Source organism: Rana temporaria, chromosome 11, assembly GCF_905171775.1.
Source record: "Rana temporaria chromosome 11, aRanTem1.1, whole genome shotgun sequence".
NCBI classification, from domain to species: Eukaryota; Metazoa; Chordata; class Amphibia; order Anura; family Ranidae; genus Rana; species Rana temporaria.
In genome coordinates this window covers 10,029,352-10,053,715 of record NC_053499.1, presented here as the reverse complement: position 1 = coordinate 10,053,715, position 24,364 = coordinate 10,029,352, and the positions used below count along the sequence as shown (strand labels likewise).

Sequence of the window (24,364 nt, the reverse complement as noted above, 5' to 3'; positions counted from 1 at the left end):
AACATGCCTTACGGCTGGCAAGATTTTTCACATGGCTAGCATGATGTTCCTGAATTCTGATGTGGAAACCTGATGTAGAAACCTAAAACGTGTTGTGAGTAGGTAAATCTATGGGGGTTGATTTAATAAAGGGAAAATAAAGGAAATAGACTGTGTACTTTCCAAGTGCAGTTGCACTCTGCAAGCGTATTTGCTCCAGAGCTTAGTAAATTAGGTGAAGTTTCACTTTGCAAAAAATACCCAATCACATGTGCAATTTTTGCTTGTACGTGATTGAATGATACAATTTTGCAGAGCTTATCCTCATTTACTAAACTCTGGAGCAAATGCCCTTGCAGAGTGCAACTTCACTTCGAAAGTGCACAGTCTGTTTGTCTTTAGTTGTTTTTATGGTCTTGTACTACTTAATATGCAGCTTAAAACAAAAACAAAAAAGAAATTAACAATTGGTTTGCCACAGGACATTTTTCTGATATGTCAAATTCTAGATTGGTGTTTTTATCAATGTATGAATTGTGACAGATTCGCAGGACAGTTTAGAGCCATAAAACAAGACCCTGTATCAACCTAGATGTTATTCCAAAATGTTTACTTTATATTTGAAGTTTATATAAACAGCATAAACAATTTTTCAACACCCTGGTTAGATACTGGAACAAATATCTGATAGAGCAGGGGTGTTCTAGGTGCCCATTGCTGTTCCATAAAACAAATAATTCAATGGAAATAAAGGCAGAACGTGTGGCTGTAATTTATGTGTCTCATTCCTCTTTGTGAAATGTTTTACATATGGCGTGATATTTTCCATGATTATCTGTTTACACTCACTTTCTTCTTTGATACAATCCAATATACAATGGTAAATCAGAAGTACATTTTAAAATTCCATAAATTGTGAAAAGTCTTTAAAGTCCTTATGATGTTATATTTACTATAATTACAGACAAACACCTGGTTATGAAAAAAATATGTTGATTAGGTAAGTCTATGTATGTGTTGTTTGATTGTTTCACTTTACCTAATTTGTTTTGTACTGCTTAAGAATGCATAAAAAAGGATAGGGCAGAATTTCCAACCAATACTCTTTAAATGGAAGGTTAGATTCCCTAGAAACCTGGAGAGCCTGCCCACCAACAAAAATCTTAAAAGTTAGCCACTAATTCATACTTGTGTTACAGAGGTTGAAGTGTTGTGGGGGATCTTACTTTAACTTTGAAGTTACATCTCAATACTGGAGACAATGGCAGCTCTCTATAAGCAGGTGGGCCAAAAGGGTCCTCAGATTGTTGGTAAATGAAAGTATTAAAAGGATGAGCATCCACAGATATTTTGTAAGTCTCGTAACACTCACAGCAGTAGCCATGGCATTTTAACATGTTAAACCACATTCTACAGTGTTTATACATTTAAACCCAAACTCCAGGATAATAACAACCCACTCACCCCCTCTCAAAATCCAAATGGCCATTTCTTTTTAAACTAAAGCCATGGGAACATGACAATCCTTCTCTCGCCTTCTTTTTACTTTTTGGGGTCCTTCTTCGGGTGTCCACATCACTGCCTGCATGATGAGCACACCTCATTATGCAGGTGACATTTTTAGTGGCTGGATCCTCTCTCATAGGCTCCAGAGGCAGGAGAACTTATGGGGGCATTGAGGTGGTCACCAAAGAAAATAAAGAGCAGGAAAAAAAAGTCTGGTCCCCGGGGCAGGATATTAGCTTTTCTAATAGAGGAAACCGACTTTGATCCATTACACTGCAGAAGAGACATGTGCAATTTGTTTTGTTCCAAATTTTTTTTTGAAGAAATTCAACAAATTCATTAATTTGGAAATATTTGAATTAATGAAAACCTGTTTAACAAATTTTTCCGAAAACAAAAATTCAGAAATTTGAAAACTGGAAAATCAGAATGATAATCGGAAAATTAAAAAGAACAAAAATCCAAAAATTCGAAAACCCGAAAATCTGAAATAATTAACTAACTAATAATAATAATAACTACTACTAATAACTAATAGATGATAGGTATTGGAATTTTTTATTCAAATTTGGCTGTTAGTGAACGTAACGAATATGAATTTATCCGAAGTAACAAATTATCCAAAATAATGAATGAGTGAGTGAGTGAGTGAGTGAGTGAATAACTTGTATAGCGCTACAAATGCGAACTGAATCACCTCAAGGCGCTTGGTATCCATTTCCATCCTTATCCTTCAGAAAAGGTGTGTCTTAAGTTTTTTTCTGAAGGCCCGATGATTTTCTTCCATTCGGATGTTAGTTGGTAGCGCGTTCCACAGTCTGGGTCCTTTGACTGCGTGGAATGCTGCATGTCAACGAATGTAATGGATTAATCATAATAATTAAACAATAATAATAATAAAACGTTTTAATATTATTTATAATTATTTATTTGCTACATTCCATTCGGTTAGATGCAACATTTGTTATACCGGATAATTCATAACTTTGGATAAATTCGTATTTGTTACGTTCAATAACAGCCAAATTTTAAAGAAAATTCCAATACTTATAATTTAATAGTCAGTTATTATTAGTTAGTTAGTTATTATTTCGGATTTTCGTTGTTTCCGATTTTCGTTTTTAATTTTTGGATTTTTTAATTTTCGAATTTCCAAATATTTGAATTTTTCGAATTTCGATCATAATGTATGACCCAAAAAATGGCAAAAAAAAGAAAACAAACACATTTTTCAGCAGTGCACATGTCTACTGCAGACAGGCTTAGGGAGAGTTGTCTGACTATTTTAAATTTTTTCAGGAGCTGGGTTTTTAATTTTACAAACATGGCTGAATGAGTAAAATAAGTGACTGTTGTTCATTTATTTGAAGCGCAATTTTTTTTATTCTTTCATACAGTCTAATACAGTCCAATAAAAAAGGGTATAACAGGAAAAACTGAGGGCCAGATTCTCGTAGATTTGAGGCGGGCGTAGCGTAAGCCATTTACACTACGCCGCCCCAACTTACAGGAACAAGTGCTGTATTCCCCAAACACTTGCTCCGTAGTTTGGGGCGGCGTAGTGTAATTGGCCCGGCGTATCCCCGCGTAATTCCAAGGGGGCGGCTTGTATTTAAATTAAGCGCGCCCCGTGCCGTTCGAACTGCGCATGCGCCGGGCTTAAAATAGCCCAGTGCGCATGCTCCAGTTCTCGACGGAAAACGTCAATGACGCCGACGTGTGCGTCATTGACGTAAAGTCGTATTCAAGAACAACTTAGTAAAACGACGTACCCGACGGGAAAAGACGACGCGGACCCGACGCCATACTTAACATGGCATACGTGGGACTGGCGTAAGGTTACCCCTCATATAGCAGGGGTAACCTTACGCTTACGCAAACGGCGTAAGCGACGGTTACGCGACGCGATTTCGTTCGGGAATCGGCGTATCAGGCTCATTTGCATAAACAAATGAGACCTGAACTTAAACGCCACCTAGCGGCCGGCGGCGAATTACATTTAAGATCCGACAGTGTAAGTGATTTACACTAGTCGGATCCTAGCCTAAATCCGGCGTATCTTGTTTTGTGAATACAAAACAATGATACGCCGGCGGAAAATTCGATTAACTTGTTTGAGAATATGGCCCTGAATATTTAAAAAAAAATTGTGAAAAAAGACTATGAGCAGAATATATTTAAAGTGACATTTTTCTTAAATTAACAACATTTTAGGAGCTTTTGTGGTGTGAAGTTTGTTCCTTCTAATGGCATGTTTAATTTAATTACAGGAAAAGTACTGGTGATGTCAGGTACCTGTTTGAGGAACCCAAGGTAATGAAGGCAGTCTCTTGCATAATTCCTCTTCAAGCAGACCTAGAAGTTAAGACAGAGTCTGCATGGGTGACAGCAGGGCACAAGGGCCAGGTAACCGAAACTGAAGACTGGAACATGGAAGTGCTATTATCAGAGAAGCAGATATATAGCAGGTAAGGCACCCAGGATACACCAAGTTTAGTTATGAGCAGATTTAGGTCACAAGCTTGGTTCAGTAACAGCTGAGGAGGGAGGAAGGCACCAAATCATAAGCAGAATCAAGGTCAGGAACAAGTAGAGGTTAGTTAGCAATATGCAGGCAGTGAGGTACGAAGTTGATAGACAAATCTTGGTCAGAAGTCTGGGCGAAGGTCGGTAACAGACATTAGCAGGAAACATAGTCAGACAAGGATAATCCATAAGCAGGTCAGACAGAAGCAGGAGCAATAACAAAGTCAAGCACGAGGATCAGGAATTGCAGGACCTTGGGTTTAACTAGCTTGATATACGCCAGTATCTGTGCTGGATGTGCCGGTACATGGCGCTTAATTTGTATTATACTGCTAAGCATGTCTAAACTGATTTGTTTTTTATTTCAATAATATTTATTAATGTTCCATAAAGAAAAGAAGAAGAGTTTTGCCATATATACAGTAAAAAGGCAACTGAGAAAGTGCTCAATATAAAATTGGCATACACCATACAATTAATAGTAGAACAAAAGTCAGAAAACATTAACATTCTCCAAAAGATATTCTTTAGGGTATAACCTGAATCACAATCCAAGAAAATAAATTTGATTGAAGTAATTTGATTTGTAAAGAAGTATTATGGTGCAAGGAAAGACCATTGAATTATCCACCCTTAGTAACATAATGAAACATATGTTCAAACTGATTATTTATGCCAAATATAAGCTTAAAAATAAAAAAAATCAAGCAATTCTTTGTCACGGTACTTTTTCTACTATTTAAAATTATTCAATTTTTGTATCTATATTAGCAATGTATGAATTGTGACAAATATATTTGAAAGTTTAGAGACAAAAAACAAGTCCATTATACCAACGTGTATGCTAATCCTAAATGTTTCATTCATATTTTGTGTTTCTAAAAAAAACGTTAAAAAAATTCTTAACAACCTTGGTTAGATACTGGATATAGCAGGGGCGTTGTTGGTACCCATTGCTGTTCCACAAACAAAAACAAATCGTTTAAAGGAAACAGAGGAATAAATTATGGCTGCAATTTATGTTTTTAATTCTCCTTTGTGAAATGTTTTAATAATGCCAATTTTTTTTATGATTAACTGGGTTTACTCAATAATGTATGTACATCCTTACTGCCAAATACAAAAAATACAGTAACACAATTTACTCAAGATTAGTATAAATACATTTTGTAGTGACAATATTTTATTATGTCTGCAAAGGTTTTAATTAATTTAGGTAAATATACAGTAAATGTAGTTTGTTGCATTCAGCTAGACTTGTTTAGTAATTTTGAAGATGTCGCATTTTGTACCCAAGCAGCTTCTACAGTCAGGAACGTACCCTAGCATTTATATCCACATAAATAACACAGTCACCTTAATTCAGTCATTATGGAAGGTGTCAAGACAGATGTTGATTGTGCAAGAACATGATGGGAGATGGAAAAGCTTGCGAAACATTGTATAATTACAAAATTACATAATCCACTCACTTTGGTGCTATGAAGTTGGAGGTGTGTTAATAGTTTGAGTAGCATTGCTCGAGTTATAGTAAACTGACAAATCATCCCTAAACAGAGGTTGAGTCCATCTCTACTGAAGTAATTCACACCTTCAACTTGAATGGTTAACACCTGTCCCATGTCTATGTCACTATGGTTATTGGATTATGTAGTTAAAGCAGGATGGTCTTACTAACTTTCCCAACTCATGTCCTGTTCTTGGAAAAATCAACACATTTCTTAACACATTTCATGGTGAATAGATTACGGTATCGGAGTTTCCAGTGTGGTTATAAATGCCGCGCCATGTTCCTAACACTCATTAGAGCTGATGAAGCTGCTTTGATAAGCAGTAATACATCTTTCACATTACAGAAAAAGTCCAGTTGAGTGTAAGATATTACTTTTAGATAATATTTTATTGTTAATCTTTTGCAAAACCATATTTACAACAATTTTTCCTATTATGGCTCCTAAGATTCTACTAGGATTTCGCATTTTTATATTTTCAGGAAACAATCTGTGAAGATTGAAAACTTCCACGCAGCATATCAAAGGCTGAGAACAAGTGACTACAGAGGCCTGATTCTTCAGTTTGATGTATGTAAAGAAGACTTAATTTTCTTATATATATTGTAAAACATTGAATTCATAGTTTACAATTTTGTGAGCTTTTGTAGTAACACTATTATTATCTTATGCAGAGTCTAAAGTCTATTGAAGTTTTGCAGTCCAGATCTATAACCATGAACCTTGCCAAAACACAGAAGGAGCAACTGGATGCCGAAACCCAGAAGACAAGGATCGGGGGCCACTCTGTGCAAAACGAGCTGCACAGTAGAGGTAAGTATAACATGTTTGTTAAAAAAAAAAAAACCTTTACAACCCCTTTAAGGGGATAATTCAAAGAGTATCCACTTTTTTGGGGGGATCCAATAGACAAGTGCAGGCCTAGTCAGCAGCTGGTTTGGCATCCAATCCAGCTGTTGACTATACCCGTGTTCGTAATCACATAGGAAGGAGTAACAAATACTGGTATATGTTCAGCTGACTTCTAGTCCATTCACATTGTTTTCACTCAAGCCTATTTGCCTTTAGTAAAGTAACACCATTGTGTGTTCTATTCAGTCAATAAAAGTTATCTTAGCTTCAAAATATACTATGTTCTGTTGTTGTGCACTATGGCCGATCCAGTGGTGTTTCTAAATGTATTTTCTTACAAACTGTGTTATAGATGGAACGTCTCATGCCAGGACGTCAGCTCTTGAAGGTTCCATTTATGGATATATCAGCGCTAGCTATATTTCTGTAAGTTATTTAAAATGTTAAAAAAAATCATTTCATGAGTTTACACACACATATCCCCGTTCTGGCTCTGTCAGGAGTGATCGCAAGTGCCCGGCGGAAATCGCGGCCGCTGGGCACGTGCATCGACTCCTTAATTTTTAATGCATTACCGTATTTATCGGCGTATACCGCGCCCTTTTTTCCCCTTAAAATAAGGGGGAAATCGTGGGTTTGCGATATACGCCGATACCCGCTTCCCGTGCTCATTTTGAATGCCTCCGCCGACATATACTGAGTGCAGTACACTCGGGTACATTCGGCCAGGCTCGGCTTCGCTCGTGCTCACGCATAAACGTCACAGAGCGTGACCACGAGCGAAGCCGAGCCTGGCCGAATGTACCCGAGTGTACTGCACTCGGTATATGTCGGCGGAGGTGTTCAAACTGAGTGCGGGAAGCGGGGATTAGACTCGGAGACAGCGCAGGAGAAGCAGGGAGGACACCACAGAGGCCCCAGACGGACGCCGGACCGGACAAGGCCGCCGATGGACACCAAAACTGTAAGTATAAAATGTTTTTTTTTACAGGAATTTCGGGTCCACATTAGGGGTGCGTGCTATACCCTGGAGCACGCAATACCTTGATAAATACGGTAAGTAAAAAAAATACCTTCTGTGTGCAGCATCTCCCCTCAGCCCCTGTAATATTTCAGCTCGTCTTTATCCAACGATGTTGCAGGAGTGTCTAAGCTGCCTGAGATTCTCCTTCCTGATTGGCTGAGACACAGCACCGGTGCCATTGGCTGCCACTGCTGTCAATCAAAGTCAGCTAGCCAATCAGGGGAGAGAGGGGGCGGGCCGCGCCATGGCTCTGTATCTGAATAGACACAGGGAGCTGTGACTCAGCTTGGGTGCCCCTATAGCAAGCTGCTTGCTGTGGAGGCACTGAACAGGAGGGAGGGGCCAGGAGCACAGAAGAGGGACCCGAGAAGAGGAGGATCCGGGCTGCTCTGTGCAAAACTACTGCACAGAGGAGGTAAATATAACATCTTTGTTATTTAAAAAACACAATCAAATGAGACTTTACAATCACTTTAAGCTAATTGCTTAAAAAACAATAAAAAAAAATTGTTATTCTTAAACAAATGTAAGGGTCAGCTTATATGAAAAGTTTTCTGCCTTATGTATATATGGGACTTTGCATGTATTTCACTATTAAAGCCCCTTTTCCTTTCTTTTAGGGTTATAGATTTTCACGGGAGTTCATTGCAGCACAGAACCCTCAGTCTGATACAGTGGGATATTTCTGGTACTTGATATGGGAGAAACACATAAATACCATAGTGATGCTGTCCAGTTGTCAAGAAAATGGCAAGGTACATTGATAACCATTGTTTTCTTAGGAAAAGGATAATTTTCTTAGAAATAAGGAAAAAATATTATTCTAAGGGCACTTTCACAATTGGCGGTGAGAGCGTCGGCGGTAAAGCGCCGCTAGTTTTAGCGCCGCTTTACCGTAGTTTTAGTGTCTTTTTTTGGCCGCTAGAGGCTTTTAACCCCCGCTAGCGGCCGAAAAAGGGGTTAATAGCGCCCGCAAAGCGCCCCTGCCGAAGCGCTTTGCAGGCACTTTGGCAGCGGTGCCCATTCATTTCAATGGGCAGGGGTGTTTTAGGAGCGCTGTACATACCGCTCCTAACGCGCCCCAAAGATGCTGCTTGCAGGACTTTTTCTAACATCCCACAGGCTTTCACACTGGAGTGACAGGAGAGGCGCTTTACAGGCACTAAAATGCCTGTAAAGTGCCTCAGTGTGAAAGATCTGCAATTTTTAGTGGGTCTGCAACATTATGACAGACACATTGGACACTTTTGACACATTTTTGAGACCATTGTCATTTATAAAGCAATCGGTGCTATAAAAATGCACTGATTAATGTAAAAATGTCACTGGCAGGGAAGGGGTTAACACTAGGGGGCAATCATGGGGTTAAAAGTGCTCCCTAATGTGTGCTCTAACTGAAGGGGGGATGGGACTAACTAGGGGAAGAGACTGATCAGTGTTCATGCATAGTATGAACACATGATCAGTCTCCCCACCCCTGAGAGAACCGGGATGTGTGTGTATCACACATCCCTGTTCTCGCTCTGTAATGAGCAATCGCGAGCGCCCGGGCGGTCATCGCGACTGCCCGGGCACTCGCATCAAGTCTGGGTACATGCTTTGGGCGCGTGTGCGCGCCGCCGGGGGTGCCTTAAAGAGCCAACGTTCAGCTACAATGGCTCACGCAGGGGTTCCAGCCTGCCGCATAACTGCGGCGGCTCGTCTGGAAGCGGTTTATTGACAGTTATGTACATTACATTTATCTACAAGGAACCTATACTGACAATGTTGATCGCTTTTCACAAACCTGACCATCTCTCGCTTTAATCAAAGCTCCTGATATGTAAAGAGTCAGTGAGTAAGAATCCTTTTACACGGGTTCCTTCTGCTTCGATCAACAGCGGTTCTGTCCGCTGATCCCCTGCTGATTGGAGCAAAGCGGGGCTGATATCAGGTCCGTGTCAGCTCAGTTTCAGCAAAGTGGACAGGGACCAACCCTGCTCTATAAGCGGCCGAGAGTGAACGAACTCTGCTGTCCATTTACACCTTGCTGCCTCCTATCCAGTGCGCCAAACAGAAGAGGGCGCAGCCCACTTAAATTTTTTTAGTTGGCCTGATTGGACCCAGTGGTGGATGGGTGTGAAGAGACACAAGTCTTTTTACACCCGCCGGTCCATAGGAATACATGGACCATCTGATCAAGTCCACCTGAAAGACTGACAGGCGGACCTTTTTGGATTGACTATGTGAAAGTACCCAAAGAGGTCAACAATTGCAGCTTAGTGATGCATTGTGAAGCTTTGATGAACGTAAGTTAATGCACATTTTGTCACACGTTTATGGAAGAGTGCCGCGTGTCCAGTTGCAAATTGAAAGAACTTGTATTGTAGTCAGAGTATAACAGTTCACAACAAGCCCAGAGAAAGGCAGTTGGGATCACTCACAGGTGAACAGCAGTTTGTAGCAGAGCAGATCTCAGCTGAAGTGACAGCATCTGTCTTGAGGGGAAGCTACAATTACTGTCCCTGATACATGCGTTCCTTCACTACCTACACGCTAAATCAGCTCGAAACTCAGGAGCCAGGGCCTTAAATAGATTCTGTGTGACCCAATATGGCTGCCAGAGTCACATGGGCTGTCAGCCTCCAACCAGATCGCTGCCACTGCGACCCAAGAAACCACAGAGCAACGATGTTACTTTTAACTTCCTCTCCCTCAGCACTACCGCTGCGGTTGAGTGCCACCTGCAGTGGAGAAAAAAGACTGCACCTACCCATACGTTAATATATGTTGCATTATGGTAGCCCATTTGTTTTGCTGCGAAAAGCAACACAGCGCAAGACAAAATAGTAAACTAGGAGGGGCTTTACAATTAGCTTGAGCACCAATATTACCTAGTTGGAGCAACTGATGTTATGATGGTGTCTCAAGGAGAGGAAGATCTATGGGCCAGATTCACAAAAGAGATACGACGGCGTATCTCCTGATACGCCGTCGTATCTCTGTGATCCGCCCGTCCTAACTATGCGGCTGATTCATAGAATCAGTTACGCATAGATAGCCCTAAGATCCGACAGGTGTAATTGACTTACACTGTCGGATCTTAGGATGCAATTCTATGCCGGCCGCTAGGTGGCGAGGCCATTGCGGTCGGCGTAGAACATGCAAATGACTAGTTACGGCGATCCACGAACGTCCGCGTTACCCATCGCTCTAACTTTACATTGTTTCCGTCGAGATACGCGTCGTAAAATTAGGGCTGAGCCCTAGGTGTTCTAAGCCATGTTAAGTATGGCCGTCGTTCACGCGTCGTCCGTGAATGGCGCTGGACGCCATTTACGTTAACGTCTAAACAAATGACGTCCGTGCGACGTCATTTAGCGTAATGCACGTCGGGTAATTTTCCAGACGGAGCATGTGCAGTACGTTCGGCGCGGGAACGCGCCTAATTTAAATAGTGCCCGTCCCATTTGAATTAGGCGGGCTTGCGCCGAGCGGATTTATGTGACACCGCCGCAAGTTTACAGGTAAGAGCTTTGTGAATCAGGCACTTACGCTGTAAACCTGCGGCGGTGTAACGTAAATGGGATACGTTGCGCTGCCGTGGAGCAACGTAAATGTATCAGAATCTGGCCCCATATCTCTATCTATCTATCTATCTAACTGTCTATTTCCTGTAAATAAGTGAGACAAGGAATAATATTTGCCCATTTTAGGAATGCAGTGAGCAATATTGGCCCTCCAGAGAAGCTAAGGTATTTGGTGACATCATGGTGACTTTTGTATCAGAAGACATTCACCGTAACGGGACTGTACGAAACCTGTTGGTGACAAATGTAAGTAGATTCAGTAATACATTGCAGTATGTAGATATCATACGCTGTTCTCTTTTAATTGGTGCACATCGTATAATTTCTCTAACAAAAATCACCTTTCTAACTCAGCTTAAGAGCAGTGAAAGTCGTCAGGTGCGCCAATTCCAATACACTTTGTGGACCACCAGTTGGGACTTCATTGACAGAGACATCCTCATGAAGTTTGTCAGTTCAGTTCAGCAGTACAGAAAAAAGAATTCTCCTAATTACCCCACCTTGGTGCACTGCAGGTAGGTACGGTCGGTACCAAGGGTCAACTGTAGCCACAATGGCTGTCTCGGGTATGCATGATTGCTGGGAAGGTGAATCTCATGCTGGTTTTTTTATGTGTCTCTTGTGGCAAAGGCATTTCTCTCAGAATACTTAACTCCATTCTGCTACAACTTTTCCACAAAGATAAATAATGGCCAAGAAAATTAAGCTTTTTGTTATGACCTTGCTAGAAGAAGAGATCTGAATTGCTGGGGAAAACTGCAATGAATCCATTGAAGGGTATAGGAAGCTGCCAAGTGATTCAACCAATGACAGTCAACACAACTATTTAAAGCCGATTCCATTCTACATTTAGTCCAGCGATAGCTGCATGCAGTGGCTGCTATTGTTTTTTTCTTCTGGGGGTGCGGCAAACAGCCACCCCCCCCCCCCCGGAAGGGACTGCCAACCCCCCCCCCCGGAGGACAACCGGGACATCAAAGCCCCGCAACTTACCCCATCTAGAAAGCAGGCGGGCAGTATGTCCGGCAGCTTTCTTTGCCCTCCTTTGGTGCGGATCACACCATGCATCCCCCTCCTCCTAGGTGTCCAATAGGATCGCCTAACCTTTCAACCAATCTGGAAATGAGTATCAGACTGGCACTTCCTGATTGGAACGAGAGCAGCTCAGATTTTTAGGGGGGGGGGGGTTCTTAATGCTTGGGCGTTACTTTATTTTTGCCTCTTTTTTTCACCCAAATAGTATACCACATAGAGGACAAAAAATCCTTTATGTGATATAAATTATTTGTAACAGGTTCTCTTTAAGGAGATATCAGGGGTCATTTAGACCCCTGATGTCTCACCTGCCTTCCATTGAAGCTGCAGGGAAAATGTCACCAGAAACTGGCAGTGCAGTGACGTTATGCCTGTTGCTTCTGGGTTCTTTACAGCCAGGGGAGATCAGTGAACTGACGTTGGCTGGTCTCCCTTGCCTACACCCGGGGGGAGGAGGCCCGCAGTTGAAATTTTGCCCTTGATAAACCGCTGGACTAATATCATGTGAAAATAAAATATTTTCAGAAAATATATAATGTTTTGAGGGTTTTAACTAATCTTCAGTCCTAAAATTACTTTTTAAACGTGTGCAAAAAAAACACAAAATGGCCCCTGGCAGGAAAAGGGTGGGGAGCTTTCACTGCAATTAAATACAATTTTATAGATTGGGTTTACATATTTTTCAAAGTGTGCCCATGCTGGGCTCCGCCATTATAATCTTCCACTGCAGAAATAGAAGGCACTCCTAGATGCCTCCATGGTTAGACTGTGTTCTTCTAGAGCAGTGGTTTCCAAACTGCGGTCCAGAGGGTTGGATGTGGCCCTTTGCTTGCCATTATCTGGCCCTTGGGGCACTATTCCACCAATGGCACCATCAACAAGACTATTCTTCTCATTCATATCAACTATGGGGCCTAATTCTTCTCATTAAGACCAATGATGGAGCACTAATGTTGGGGCACTTTCTACTCCACTGCCCAAATGTTGGGCCCCCCTAAAGGACAGTAAACTGGCCCTTTCATTAGAAAGTTTGGAGACCCCAGTTCTCGAGCTCCCTGGGAACCTTTAGACCCAGGGAAATCTAATATGCACAAATGTACTTCCTATTTAAAGCCAAATCATAGCCCCACTCCTCTCCTGTAAAACAGTAGGATGAAAATGTATTAATCTACTTCACTATACATATATTGTTCTGTTCCCGTTACCTACATTCCTTTATCTTTTTCATATTTATTTTTAGCTTTACTTTTTACTATTTATTTTATATACAGTATATACTTTTTGTGTGTATTTTTTCACAATGTTCATATTACGTTTTATCAGCTCTGGAGCCTGCAGGTCGGGAATCTTCATTGCTCTGGATTGGATTATATCCCAGCTGAGAGAGGAGAGTTCTGTGGATGTGTATGGAATATCTCATTGTCTGAACCAGCAACGGCCTTTAATGGTGCACACAGCGGTACGGTGATATTTTTCACTTAGGTTTCTATTAGTATTTGTGATTTGACCACTTTTGCCTCCTGTTCTCCCTCATCCTTTATAGCCGTGGTCTTCAAACTGCAGCCTGTGGGCCCGATGTGGCCCTGTGCTTGCAATTATCTGGCCCTTGGGGCACTATTCCTTCACCTGATATAAGGTATTATTCCTTCCACTGACACCAACAACGGGGCACTATTTCTTACATTGTCATTCAAAGGGGTAGATTCACAAAGGAGATACGACGGCGTATCTCCAGATACGCCGTCGTATCGCTGAGTCTGGCCGGCCGTATCTATGCGCCTGATTCTTAGAATCAGTTACGCATAGATTTCTATTAGATCCGACCGGCGTAAGTCTCTTACGCTGTCGGATCTTAACTGCATATTTACGCTGGCCGCTAGGGGCGTGTACGCTGATTTACGCCTAGAATATGTAAATCAGCTAGATACGCAAATTCACGAACGTACGCCCGGCCGACGCAGTACAGTTACGCCGTTTACATTAGGCTTTTCCCGGCGTAAAGTTACCCCTGCTATATGAGGCGTATATGCGGCGTACCAATGTTAAGTATGGCCGTCGTTCCCGCAACGAATGGGGCTGGACGTCATTTACGTTCACGTCCTTGCGGCGTACTTTGGAGCAATGCACACTGGGAAATTCCACGGACGGCGCATGAAAAACTTCAATCACGCCAAAGTGCGTCAGCGCTGAAAGCTGAAAATTGGTCTGGGCAGCAGGGGGGGTTAAGTGCCCAGTAAGGAAGTCTTTAATAGATTGCAAACATGACTTGTGTGGAAAAGTTCATGATATAAAACTTTTCTTGTTTTAGGCTCATTACATGTTCTTGTACCAGTGCACTCTGGAGCTGATCATACGTCAAACAGAAGATATAAGTGGTTTCTATGAATACTACGAGCAAGTAAAAGAAGAGTCCGTGTAAAAGAAAGTACACAACATTCATCGCTCCCTACAGGCAAAAAACAAAGTGTCTATGAGCAGAATTCTGAATGACTGAATAGGGACTTAGTGAGACATGTATCCTGATGTGCTCTTTTTTTCAGACTTTTTATATAATATATTACCTCTAGGTGTAAGTAAATCTATTGTAACCGGTTTGGGCATACGAGAAGTAAATAAAACCATTGAAATACAATAAAAACCTTTAAAATAACTGTCTGTAAATCGATCAATTTCAATGACATAAAATACCTTTTTGAAGTCTTATGTATTGTGGTCATGTGATCTTTCCTACGCTTCTCCGCACCTCACTATCATACCTTCCAACGTAAGAACTTGAGAAGGAGGAACACCTTGGAGATAAGAGGACCTGCGAGATGTCCACATGGTTACATTACATCAGTGGCGTCACCAAGGTTGGTGTCACCTGGTGCGGAAAAAATTGGTGTCACCCCCTTGTCCACCATCTATACTCCCCCCACAGTACAGACCCCCCACTACCAACTACAGACCCCCCTCCTGCAGTATAGATCCCCATCACTAAGTACAGACCACCCTCCATTAGTATAGACCCCCCTCTTTAAGCACTAACCCCCTCCATCAGTACAGACCCCCCTCATCAGTACAGACACCCCCATCAGTGTAGAATTCCCCCTCTTAGTGCAGACACCCCCCTTTAGTGCAGACACCCCCATCAGTATAGACGCCCCCTTAGTTCAGACCCCCATCAGTATAGACACCCCCCTTAGTACAGACTCCAATCAGTAGACACCCCTTAGTACAGACCCCCATCAGTATAGACACCCCCCTTAGTTCAGACCCCCCATCAGTATAGACACCCCCTTGGTTCAGACCCCCATCAGTAGACACCCCCTTAGTACAGACCCCCATCAGTATAGACACCCCCTTAGTTCAGACCCCCATCAGTATAGACAACCCCCTTAGTTCAGACCCCCCATCATTATAGATACCCCCCTTAGTACAGACCCCCATCAGTATAGACATCCCCCTTAGTTCAGACCCCCATCAGTAGACACCCTCTTAGTACAGACCCCCATCAGTATAGACACCCCCCTTATTTCAGACCCCCCATCAGTATAGACACCCCCCTTAGTACAGTCCCCCATCAGTATAGACATCCCCTTAGTTCAAACCCCTATCAGTAGACACCCCCTTAGTACAGACCCCCATCAGTATAGACACCCCCCTTAGTTCAGACCCCCCATCAGTATAGACACTCACCCTTAGTACAGATCCCCTGCATCAGTATAGACACCCCCCTTAGTACAGAATCCCCCCCCCCCCTTAGTACAGACCCCCACAGAATAGACACCCCACATCTGCATAGGCACCTCTCTCCCCCGCACATGTCCATCTAGAGTGTAAATACAATACAGACCTCGGAAAACAGCGCAGCCGCGGACGTGTACACACAGCGGTATGTGTCCCTCATGCTTTTCCCCACAGGATTTGTAAACAGAGAGGAGGAGGTGCCGGCGGCTTCAGTCCGCTCCGTTGACACAGAGCGTTAGTTAGGTTAGTGTAGGGGCAGCAGCGGTGTTAGCGGCACCGCAGCTGCCGATATCCAGGGGTGTCACCCGGGTGCGGCGCGCACCCCCCGCACCCACCTAGCAACGCCACTGCATTGCATTGAATATTGGATGTGGCTTAAACAAGTTGCATTTTACACCACATACATATGCCGCATTCCACGTACTCAAAAAACACCCTTTAACCCCTTGGCGCCGACGTTACACAAATGAAAATGACACAGCCACCCCCCGGGCCAATCTGATTCCCCCAAAAAAGGTTGCCACATCACCTCTTTACTCACTGACAGTACTTGTCCTGGCCGGGAATGCCTGGAAGAGCACAATCCCCGCCCCCTGCTTGTGATTGGAGAAATCATAAATCCCGCCTCTTGTGTCCAATCACTGGGCTGTGATTCGTTACAGCACAAGCTGATTTTTGGAAAGGGGGGTGTCCCTGAATGGTAGTTTGGAAACAGAAGGTCGGTAATCGTTTTTTTTCTCTTCGCGCTGACAGCGTGAGGAGAAAAAAGAGCCAAAAAAACTGGTTGGCACATCCGCCTCATCTGTGCCAACCAGGAACCGCCTGCCAGTGCCACCTGGCAGTGCCGGCAGTACCACAAATCAGTGCCCACCAGTGCAAAACAGTGCCACCTATCAATGCCCACCAGTGGTGCCAATCAGTGCCTCATCAGTGCCACCTAGCAGTGCTGCCTATCAGTGTCACCTACCAGTGCCCATCACTGCCACCCATCAGTGCCCATCACTGCCACCTATCAGTGCACATCAGTGCCACCTATTAGTGCCACTTCTCAGTGCCCACCAGTGCCACCTTTCAATGCCCTTCAGTGCCACCCATCAGTGCCACCTCCTAGTGCCCACCAGTGCCACCTTATCGGTGCCTATCAGTGCCCACCAGTGCCGCCTTATCGGTGACCATCAATGCAGCCTATCGGCGCCCATCAGTGCAGTCCATTAGTGCCCATCCGTGCAGCCTCATCAGCATACATCAATGAAGGACAAAAATCACCAGTTTGCTAAATTTTATAACAAAATATAAAACGGTTTAAAAAAAAACTTGAATGGACTTTTTAAATTTTTTTAAACAAAAAATAAAAACCACAGATGAAATCAATACCACCAAAAGAAAGCTCTATTTGCGGTACAGAGTTGTATGACCGCGCAATTGTCGTTCAAAGAGTGAGAGCGCTGAAAGCTGAAAATTGGTCTGGGCAGGAGGGGGGGTTTAAGTGCCCAGTAAGCAAATGGTTAATATACTGTAAAACAAATAAGCATTTTAACTGAAATTTTCTAGCAAAAAATACAAATTTAAAGTTTTAAACAAAAAGTTCCAGAAAAGACCTGGTCAGGAATAAGATTTGTATGAATGTTTTTGGGATTTAACCGGTTAAGACTCGGACCAATATGCAAGTTAAGGACGTTGCCCCTTTTTGAGATTCGGCACTGCGTCGCTTTAACTGACAATTGCGCGGTCGTGCGACGTGGCTCCCAAACAAAATTGACGTAATTTTTTCCCCACAAATAGAGCTTTCTTTTGGTTGTATTTGATCACCTCTGCGGTTTTTATTTTTTGCGCTATAAACAAAAATAGAGCGACAATTAAAAAAAAAAAACAATATTTTTTACTTTTTGCCATAATAAATATCCCCAAAAAAGATATAAAAAACGTTTTTTTCCCTCAGTTTAAGCCGATACGTATTCTTCTACATATTTTTGGTAAAAAAAAAATCGCAATAAGCGTTTATTGATTGGTTTGCGCAAAAGTTATAGCGTCTACAAAATAGGGGATAGTTTTATGGCATCTTTATTACTATTTTTTTACTAGTTATGGCGGCGATCAGCGATTTTTTTCCTGACTGCGACATTATGGCGGACACATCGGACACTTTTGACACATTTTTGAGAACTATTGGCATTTTCACAGCGAAAAGTGCTATAAAAATGCACTGTTTACTGTGAAAATGACACTGGCAGTGAAGGGGTTAACCACTAGGGGGCGCTAAAGGGTTTAAGTGTGACCTATTGTGTTTTTCTTACTGTAGGGGGGGCGTGGCTGGACGTGTGACGTCACTATAACAGGGAACAGACGATCAGTGACAAGCCACAGAGAAGAACGGGGAAGGTGTGTTTACACTCACCTCTCCCCGTTCTTCAGCTCCTGTGACCCGATTGCGGGACACCGGCGGCGATCGGGTCCGTGGGTCCTGCGGGCGCGGTCACGGAGCTTTGGACCGGGTCGCGCGCGCGACCCACGGCTGGGCACTTAAAGGGCAACGTACCTGTACGTGATTGTGCCCAGCCATGCCATTCTGCCGACGTATATCCGCCTTAAGCACTCCTTAAGTGGTTTAACCACTTAACGCCCGCCGCACGACTATTTACGACAGGCAGAAGGGCGTATATATACGTCCTTGCTTTCTAGCGGGTGGGGGGTCCGATCGGGACCCCCCCCCCGCTGCGTGCGGCGGGCGGATTCCCTCGGGGAGCGATCCAGGACGACGGCGCGGCTATTCGTTTATAGCCGCTCCGTCGCGATCGGTCCCCGGAGCTGAAGAACGGGGAGAGCCGTATGTAAACACGGCTTCCCCGTGCTTCACTGTGGCGGCGCATCGATCGTGTCATCCCCTTTATAGGGGGGACACAATTGATGACGTCAGACCTACAGCCACACCCCCCTACAGTTGTAAACACACACTAGGTGAAACCCTAACTCCTACAGCGCCCCCTGTGGTTAACTCCCAAACTGCAACTGTCATTTTCACAATAAAGAATGCAATTTAAATGCATTTTTTGCTGTGAAAATTACAATGGTCCCAAAAATTTGTCAAAATTGTCTGAAGTGTCCGCCATAATGTCGCAGTCACGAAAAAAATCGCTGATCGCCGCCATTAGTAGTAAAAAAAAAAATATTAATAAAAATGCAATAAAAATATCCCCTATTTTGTAAACGCTATAAATTTTGCGCAAACCAATCGATAAACGCTTATTGCGATTGTTTTTACCAAAAATAGGTAGAAGAATACGTATCGGCCTAAACTGAGGGAAAAAAAAAATTATATATGTTTTTGGGGGATATTTATTACAGCAAAAAGTAAAAAATATTGCATTTTTTTAAAAATTGTCGCTCTATTTTTGTTTATAGCGCAAAAAACGCAGAGGTGATCAAATACCACCAAAAGAAATCTCTATTTGTGGGAAAAAAGGACGCCAATTTTGTTTGGGAGCCACGTCGTACGAGCGCGCAAATTGTCTGTTAAAGCGACGCAGTGCCGAATTGTAAAAACGCCTTTGGGCATTTAGCAGCATATTGGTCCGGGGCTTAAGTGGTTAAGGAAATGAAAAAACGGGGAAAGGTTTGTTCACTCACCTCTCCCCGTTCTTCAGCTCCTGTGACCCGATTGCGGGACACTGGCGGCAATCGGGTCCGCGGGTCCTGCGGGCGTGGTCACAGAGCTTCGGACCGGGTCCAGGACCGGGTCAAGAGCGAGCGGGTGGCGGCGCGCTCGCGACCCGCGGCTTGGCTCTTAAAGGGGACGTACCTGTACGTCCATGTGCCCAGCTGTGCCATTCTGTCGACGTATATCGTCGTGCGGCGGTCCTTAAGTGGTTAAAAAGGCATAGCGCAACATTATAAATAAGTTAAAAACTATATCGCACAGTTCGAGTCAATATTTATGATGACATTACTTTGGGGTTTTTTCAGTAATGTTTTGCATACGTCGACATTTTTTTTTTTTTTTTAGAAGGAAGTAAGTTGATAGCAAAAAAAGAAAAGAAAAAGTCCAGTATTTGTTAATTGAAGTGCGTTTCCTGAACCAACCAACCCCCAGGAGTTTTTCTATAACCCGTGACATCTGAAAGTATCTTAGAACCGCGGTCCACTCCCTGTATAGGAATCCAAACCATTTCTCTGTGACCTTTACTGAAGAGCATCAAATAGAAACTTGCACCTTAAAACTCACAGACCGCTTGTCTTCCACAAGGACTCGTCCACCAAGAAGACGCTCTACCATATTCATTCCTTGTTATATAAGGACTATTTTCTTGATGGGGAATTTTGTTGAGTCTGACACGGATCTATTTCCTGCATTTTTAGAATCTTGTTTTATGAAACCCAGTTTTGGATGTTGTACCGAAATTATTTAAGGTCGGCTTTTGGCTGAAAAGAGTTCATGGCTGGAGTGATTTCGGGATGGAGTGATTTCCCGGATGGAGTGATTTCGGGATGGAGTGATTTGGGGATGGAGTGATTTCGGGATGGAGTGATTTCGGGATGGAGTGATTTCATGGCTGGTGTTATTTCGGGATGGAGTGATTTCATGGATGGTGTCATTTCTGGATGGGTGAGTTTTCACATTTTGGTTGATATGATAACATTAACTCGGTTAGATCATGTATCCTTTGGTTGGACATGGTCTTGAGCCAGTTTGGTTTCAAATTGCTTATAACAACTTTTTTTGATTTTTCTTTTGAAACTAGTCATTAACCAATTAAGCCCCGGACCATTATGCAGGTTAAGGGCCTGGACCCTTTTTGCATACCGGCACTGCGTCGCTTTAACTGACAATTGCGCGATCGTGCGACGTGGCTCCCAAACAAAAGCGAAAATTATGAAAAAAAAACAATATTTTTTACTTTTTGCTATAATAAATATCCCAAAAAATATATATATAAAAAAAAAAAATTTCCTCCGTTTAGGCCGATACGTATTCTTCTATATATTTCTGATTACAAAAAAATCGCAATAAGCGTATATTGATTGGCTTGTGCAAAAGTTATAGGGCCAGATTCATAAAGGATGTACACCGGCGTATCTCCAGATACGCCGCTGTAATTTCTTTTTTTTATTTTTTAACAGAAGGAATATTTATTCAAGAAAATCAGATGGTTACATGCTCATATCAATTGAATAATACAGAGAGGGCCACAAGGCCCCAACATTGGTTACAGACAGTGCAAAGAAAACCAATTGCATTAGAAACATCATGATGGCTTATCCAGATAGGAGAGGAGGGCAATAAGGGGGGGAAGGGGAGAGGTAGGTAGGGAGGGAGGAGAGGGGGGGGCCACATCCCATCCAGCGAGCCAAATGAAGTGCCCACACCACATAACACAACGCGCATCCACGGTGTCTCCCAAACATGACATCATTACCAAAAAACCTAAGTGTGAGGGCCCCGCTAACCCAAATCATGGACCGAGGAGGGGTAGGGGAAACCCCCGGGACCACCCCGGAGGAAAAAGGGGGGCACACAACTAGACCCAAGCACATTACACCGTCAGTCTCCTGGCCGCCACCCAAGCCCCCCAGACCTTGTCAAACTTCTTGGGGCAGTTACGCCCCATGTACGTTAGCTTATACATGGGGAGGGTGTCATTCACCAGTTTCCGCCAGGCAGATAAACCAGGCGGGTCAGCCGCCTTCCATTGGAGTAGGATCGCTTTACGAGCGTAAAAAGCTGTATAGAAGATAAAAAGCTTCTTGTGTGTGGAGGTAGGGAGGTTATCAGTAATGCCCAGCAATAGGATTAAGGGGTTCAGCCCAACAGCCACGCCACCAACCGACTCAATCTCTGCCGCCACCAGCTGTCGTAATTTCAAATGTGCGCCGTCGCATCTTTACGCCGATTCACAAAGCTAGATACGTCCAAAAACATGGCTTCAGCCGTCCGACGTAACCTGCCTACGCCGGCGTATCGTAGGCGCATAGTTGCGCTAGACGCATTCGGCGTTCCCGTTATAAATATGCAAATGACCTAGATACGCCGATTCACGAACGTACTTGCGCCCGGCGTATTAATATATGCTGTTTACGTAAGGCGTACGACCGGCGTAACTTTACCCCTCATAAAGTAGGGGTAAGTCATGTTAAGGTACGGACGTCGGAAACGTCGGAACAGCGTCGTACGTGAATGGGGATGGGCGTAGGTTACGTTCACGTCGACTAAGCATTGAGCTGGCGTAACTTAGGGAAAAAATTTGACGTGATACTGAGCATGCGCACACATGCGCCGTTCGTTAGGCGCGTCATTTACGTGGGGTCACGATTTATTTCCATACAACACGCCCCCTACCAGCCTACTTTGAATTAGGCGGGCTTACGCCGGCCAATTTACGCTACGCCGCCACAACTTACGGAGCAAGTGCTTTGTGAATACTGTACTTGTCTGTCTAAGTTGCGGCGGCGTAGCGTAAATAGGATACGCCCGCACAAAGATGCGCCCAGATACGTGAATCTGGCCCATAGCGTCTACAAAATAGGGGATAGTTTTATGGCATTTTTATTAATATTTTTTTTTTACAACTAATGGTGGCCATTAAAAATTTAGAACATGTTGTATTTTTTCTCGTCATGAAAAACGGTCGTGTGTAGGCTTTAACGACAGGGAAAAAAACGTGCATGCTCAGAAGAAAGTTATGAGAAGGGAGATTGCATAATCAGCCCAAAGGGAGTCACCAATCGAATGGAACTTCCCCTTTATAGTGCCGTTGTACGCGTTGTACGTCACCGCGCTTTGCTCAAGCATTTTTTATCACAATCTTGTGTATGCAAGGCAGGCTTGAGAGGAATCACCTCAAGAAAAACTAATTTTTTTTCCATGACATGAAAAACGGTTGTGTGTACGCGGCATGGGGGTAAAGGTGATGGACTGGCCAAGCATGTCTCCAGACCTAAACCCTATTGAGCGTCTGTGGGACATCCTCAAACGGAAGGTGGAGGAGCGCAAGGTCTCCGACATCCACCAGCTCTGTGATGTCATCACAGAAGAGGGGAAGAGGACCCCAGTGGCAACCTGTGAAGCTCTGGTGAACTCCATGCCCAAGAGGGTTTAAGGCAGTGCTGGAAAATAATGGCAGCCACACAAAATATTGACACTTTGGGGCCCAATTTGGACATTTTCACTTAGGGGTGTACTCACTTTTGTTGCCAGCGGTTTAGACATTAATGCATGTGTGTTGAGTTATTTTAAGGGGGACAGCAAATGTACACTGTTATACAAGCTGTACACTCACTACACAACATTGTAGCAAAGTGTCATTTCTTCAGTGTTGTCACATTTTTTTTTTTTTTGCCTTCCTCTGGATCAACTGTGGGTATAGAATTAGGTATATGGGATTGTACGATATTATTTTTTTTATTTTTATTTTTTTTAATGGTTGAACTGGATGGATTTGTGTCTTTTTTCAACCTGACTAACTACGTAACTATGAAAAGATAGAATAAAATATTTACAAAAATGTGAGGGGTGTACCCACTTTTGTGAGATACTGTGTATTTTTATATTTTTATATTTATATATATATATATATATATATGTTTGAAGGTTGGCCTCAGGCTAGCCTGTATTTGTAGGAGGAGTCTGAGGGCTACTTATACCTCCTCCTCTCTCATCTCCTGCGTCGGCTTGGTTTTCTGGGTTCCCACCCACCCGTTCCCCCTATTTTCATATAATCATTTACATCAGGGGTCTCTCATTCCAGATAGTGAGACTCGTTCTCTTTTGTTGTCATCCCTTTTTAACCTTGATCGTTGTCCTGAAGAAGCCTTACGGCGAAACGTGTAGACACCCATGGGCTCATTGTACAAACTCTATAATTTTTTATAAGGTTTTTTTTATTTTTGAACATTGTTATTTACCATGTTCTTGTTTCTAATAAATATTTTTTGATATATACTTCTCCATTGTTTCCATGCCTTAAAAGTCCGACCCTTGGTTACTGTAAGAAGTAACCTTTCATGTTTTTCCTCCAATTTACCAAGGTGGTCCTGTGAGTGGTTTCTGTTCATCATTCTTTTCTTTAGACAGTTGTCTCTGGAACGGGTATCCCCATTGGAAGATGAAATCATGTTTTCTGGTGGCACATTTTGGATTTTCCATTACTTTCAACCCTGAATGACAGCGGGACAAATACAGAGGGTGAATCTACCAAGTGACAACGCAAATGGTAATAAAAAACATAGAAGGGCTGTAACTCCTCCCTAGTCATAAAAATAAAAAAAGACTAAACAAACAATACAATTTGGAAAATAAAGTAGTGAACGAGGGTGGGGAGTTTTTCTTTATTTAAAATAAAGTTGTTTTTTAACTGGTGTCTGTGTTTTATTATCTAGCGTTTTTATTGAGCGAAGACGTATGCCGTCTCTTCAGCTGTTCAGCGAGGGCGGAGGTAAACTATATTACCAAAAGTATTGGGACGCCTGCCTTTGCACACACATAAATTTTAATGGCATCCCAGTCTTAGGGCTGGATTCAGGTAGGGGCGCGCATTGTTACGGCGGTGCAGCGTATCGTATTTACGCTACGCCGACGTAAGTCAGAGAGGCAAGTGCTGTATTCACAAAGCACTTGCCTCCTAAGTTACGGCGGCGTAGCG

General features: G+C 43.1%; 1 protein-coding gene across 2 annotated transcripts in view; it reads left to right on the top strand.

Moving 5' to 3' along the window:
• The window catches only part of LOC120917024 (receptor-type tyrosine-protein phosphatase eta-like), a 104,449-nt gene extending 89,744 nt beyond the window's left edge, over nt 1-14,705 (top strand). For both annotated transcript variants that reach the window (XM_040328011.1, XM_040328012.1), the window contains 10 exons: nt 944-979; nt 3,756-3,953; nt 6,005-6,092; nt 6,197-6,335; nt 6,727-6,800; nt 8,019-8,153; nt 11,094-11,213; nt 11,322-11,482; nt 13,326-13,461; nt 14,311-14,705. In XM_040328011.1, coding sequence (XP_040183945.1) covers nt 944-979; nt 3,756-3,953; nt 6,005-6,092; nt 6,197-6,335; nt 6,727-6,800; nt 8,019-8,153; nt 11,094-11,213; nt 11,322-11,482; nt 13,326-13,461; nt 14,311-14,421 — 1,198 coding nt within the window. In that variant the 3' untranslated portion in view covers nt 14,422-14,705. The remainder of the gene's footprint in view (nt 1-943; nt 980-3,755; nt 3,954-6,004; nt 6,093-6,196; nt 6,336-6,726; nt 6,801-8,018; nt 8,154-11,093; nt 11,214-11,321; nt 11,483-13,325; nt 13,462-14,310) is intronic.
• The last annotated feature ends 9,659 nt before the right edge of the window (nt 14,706-24,364 follow it).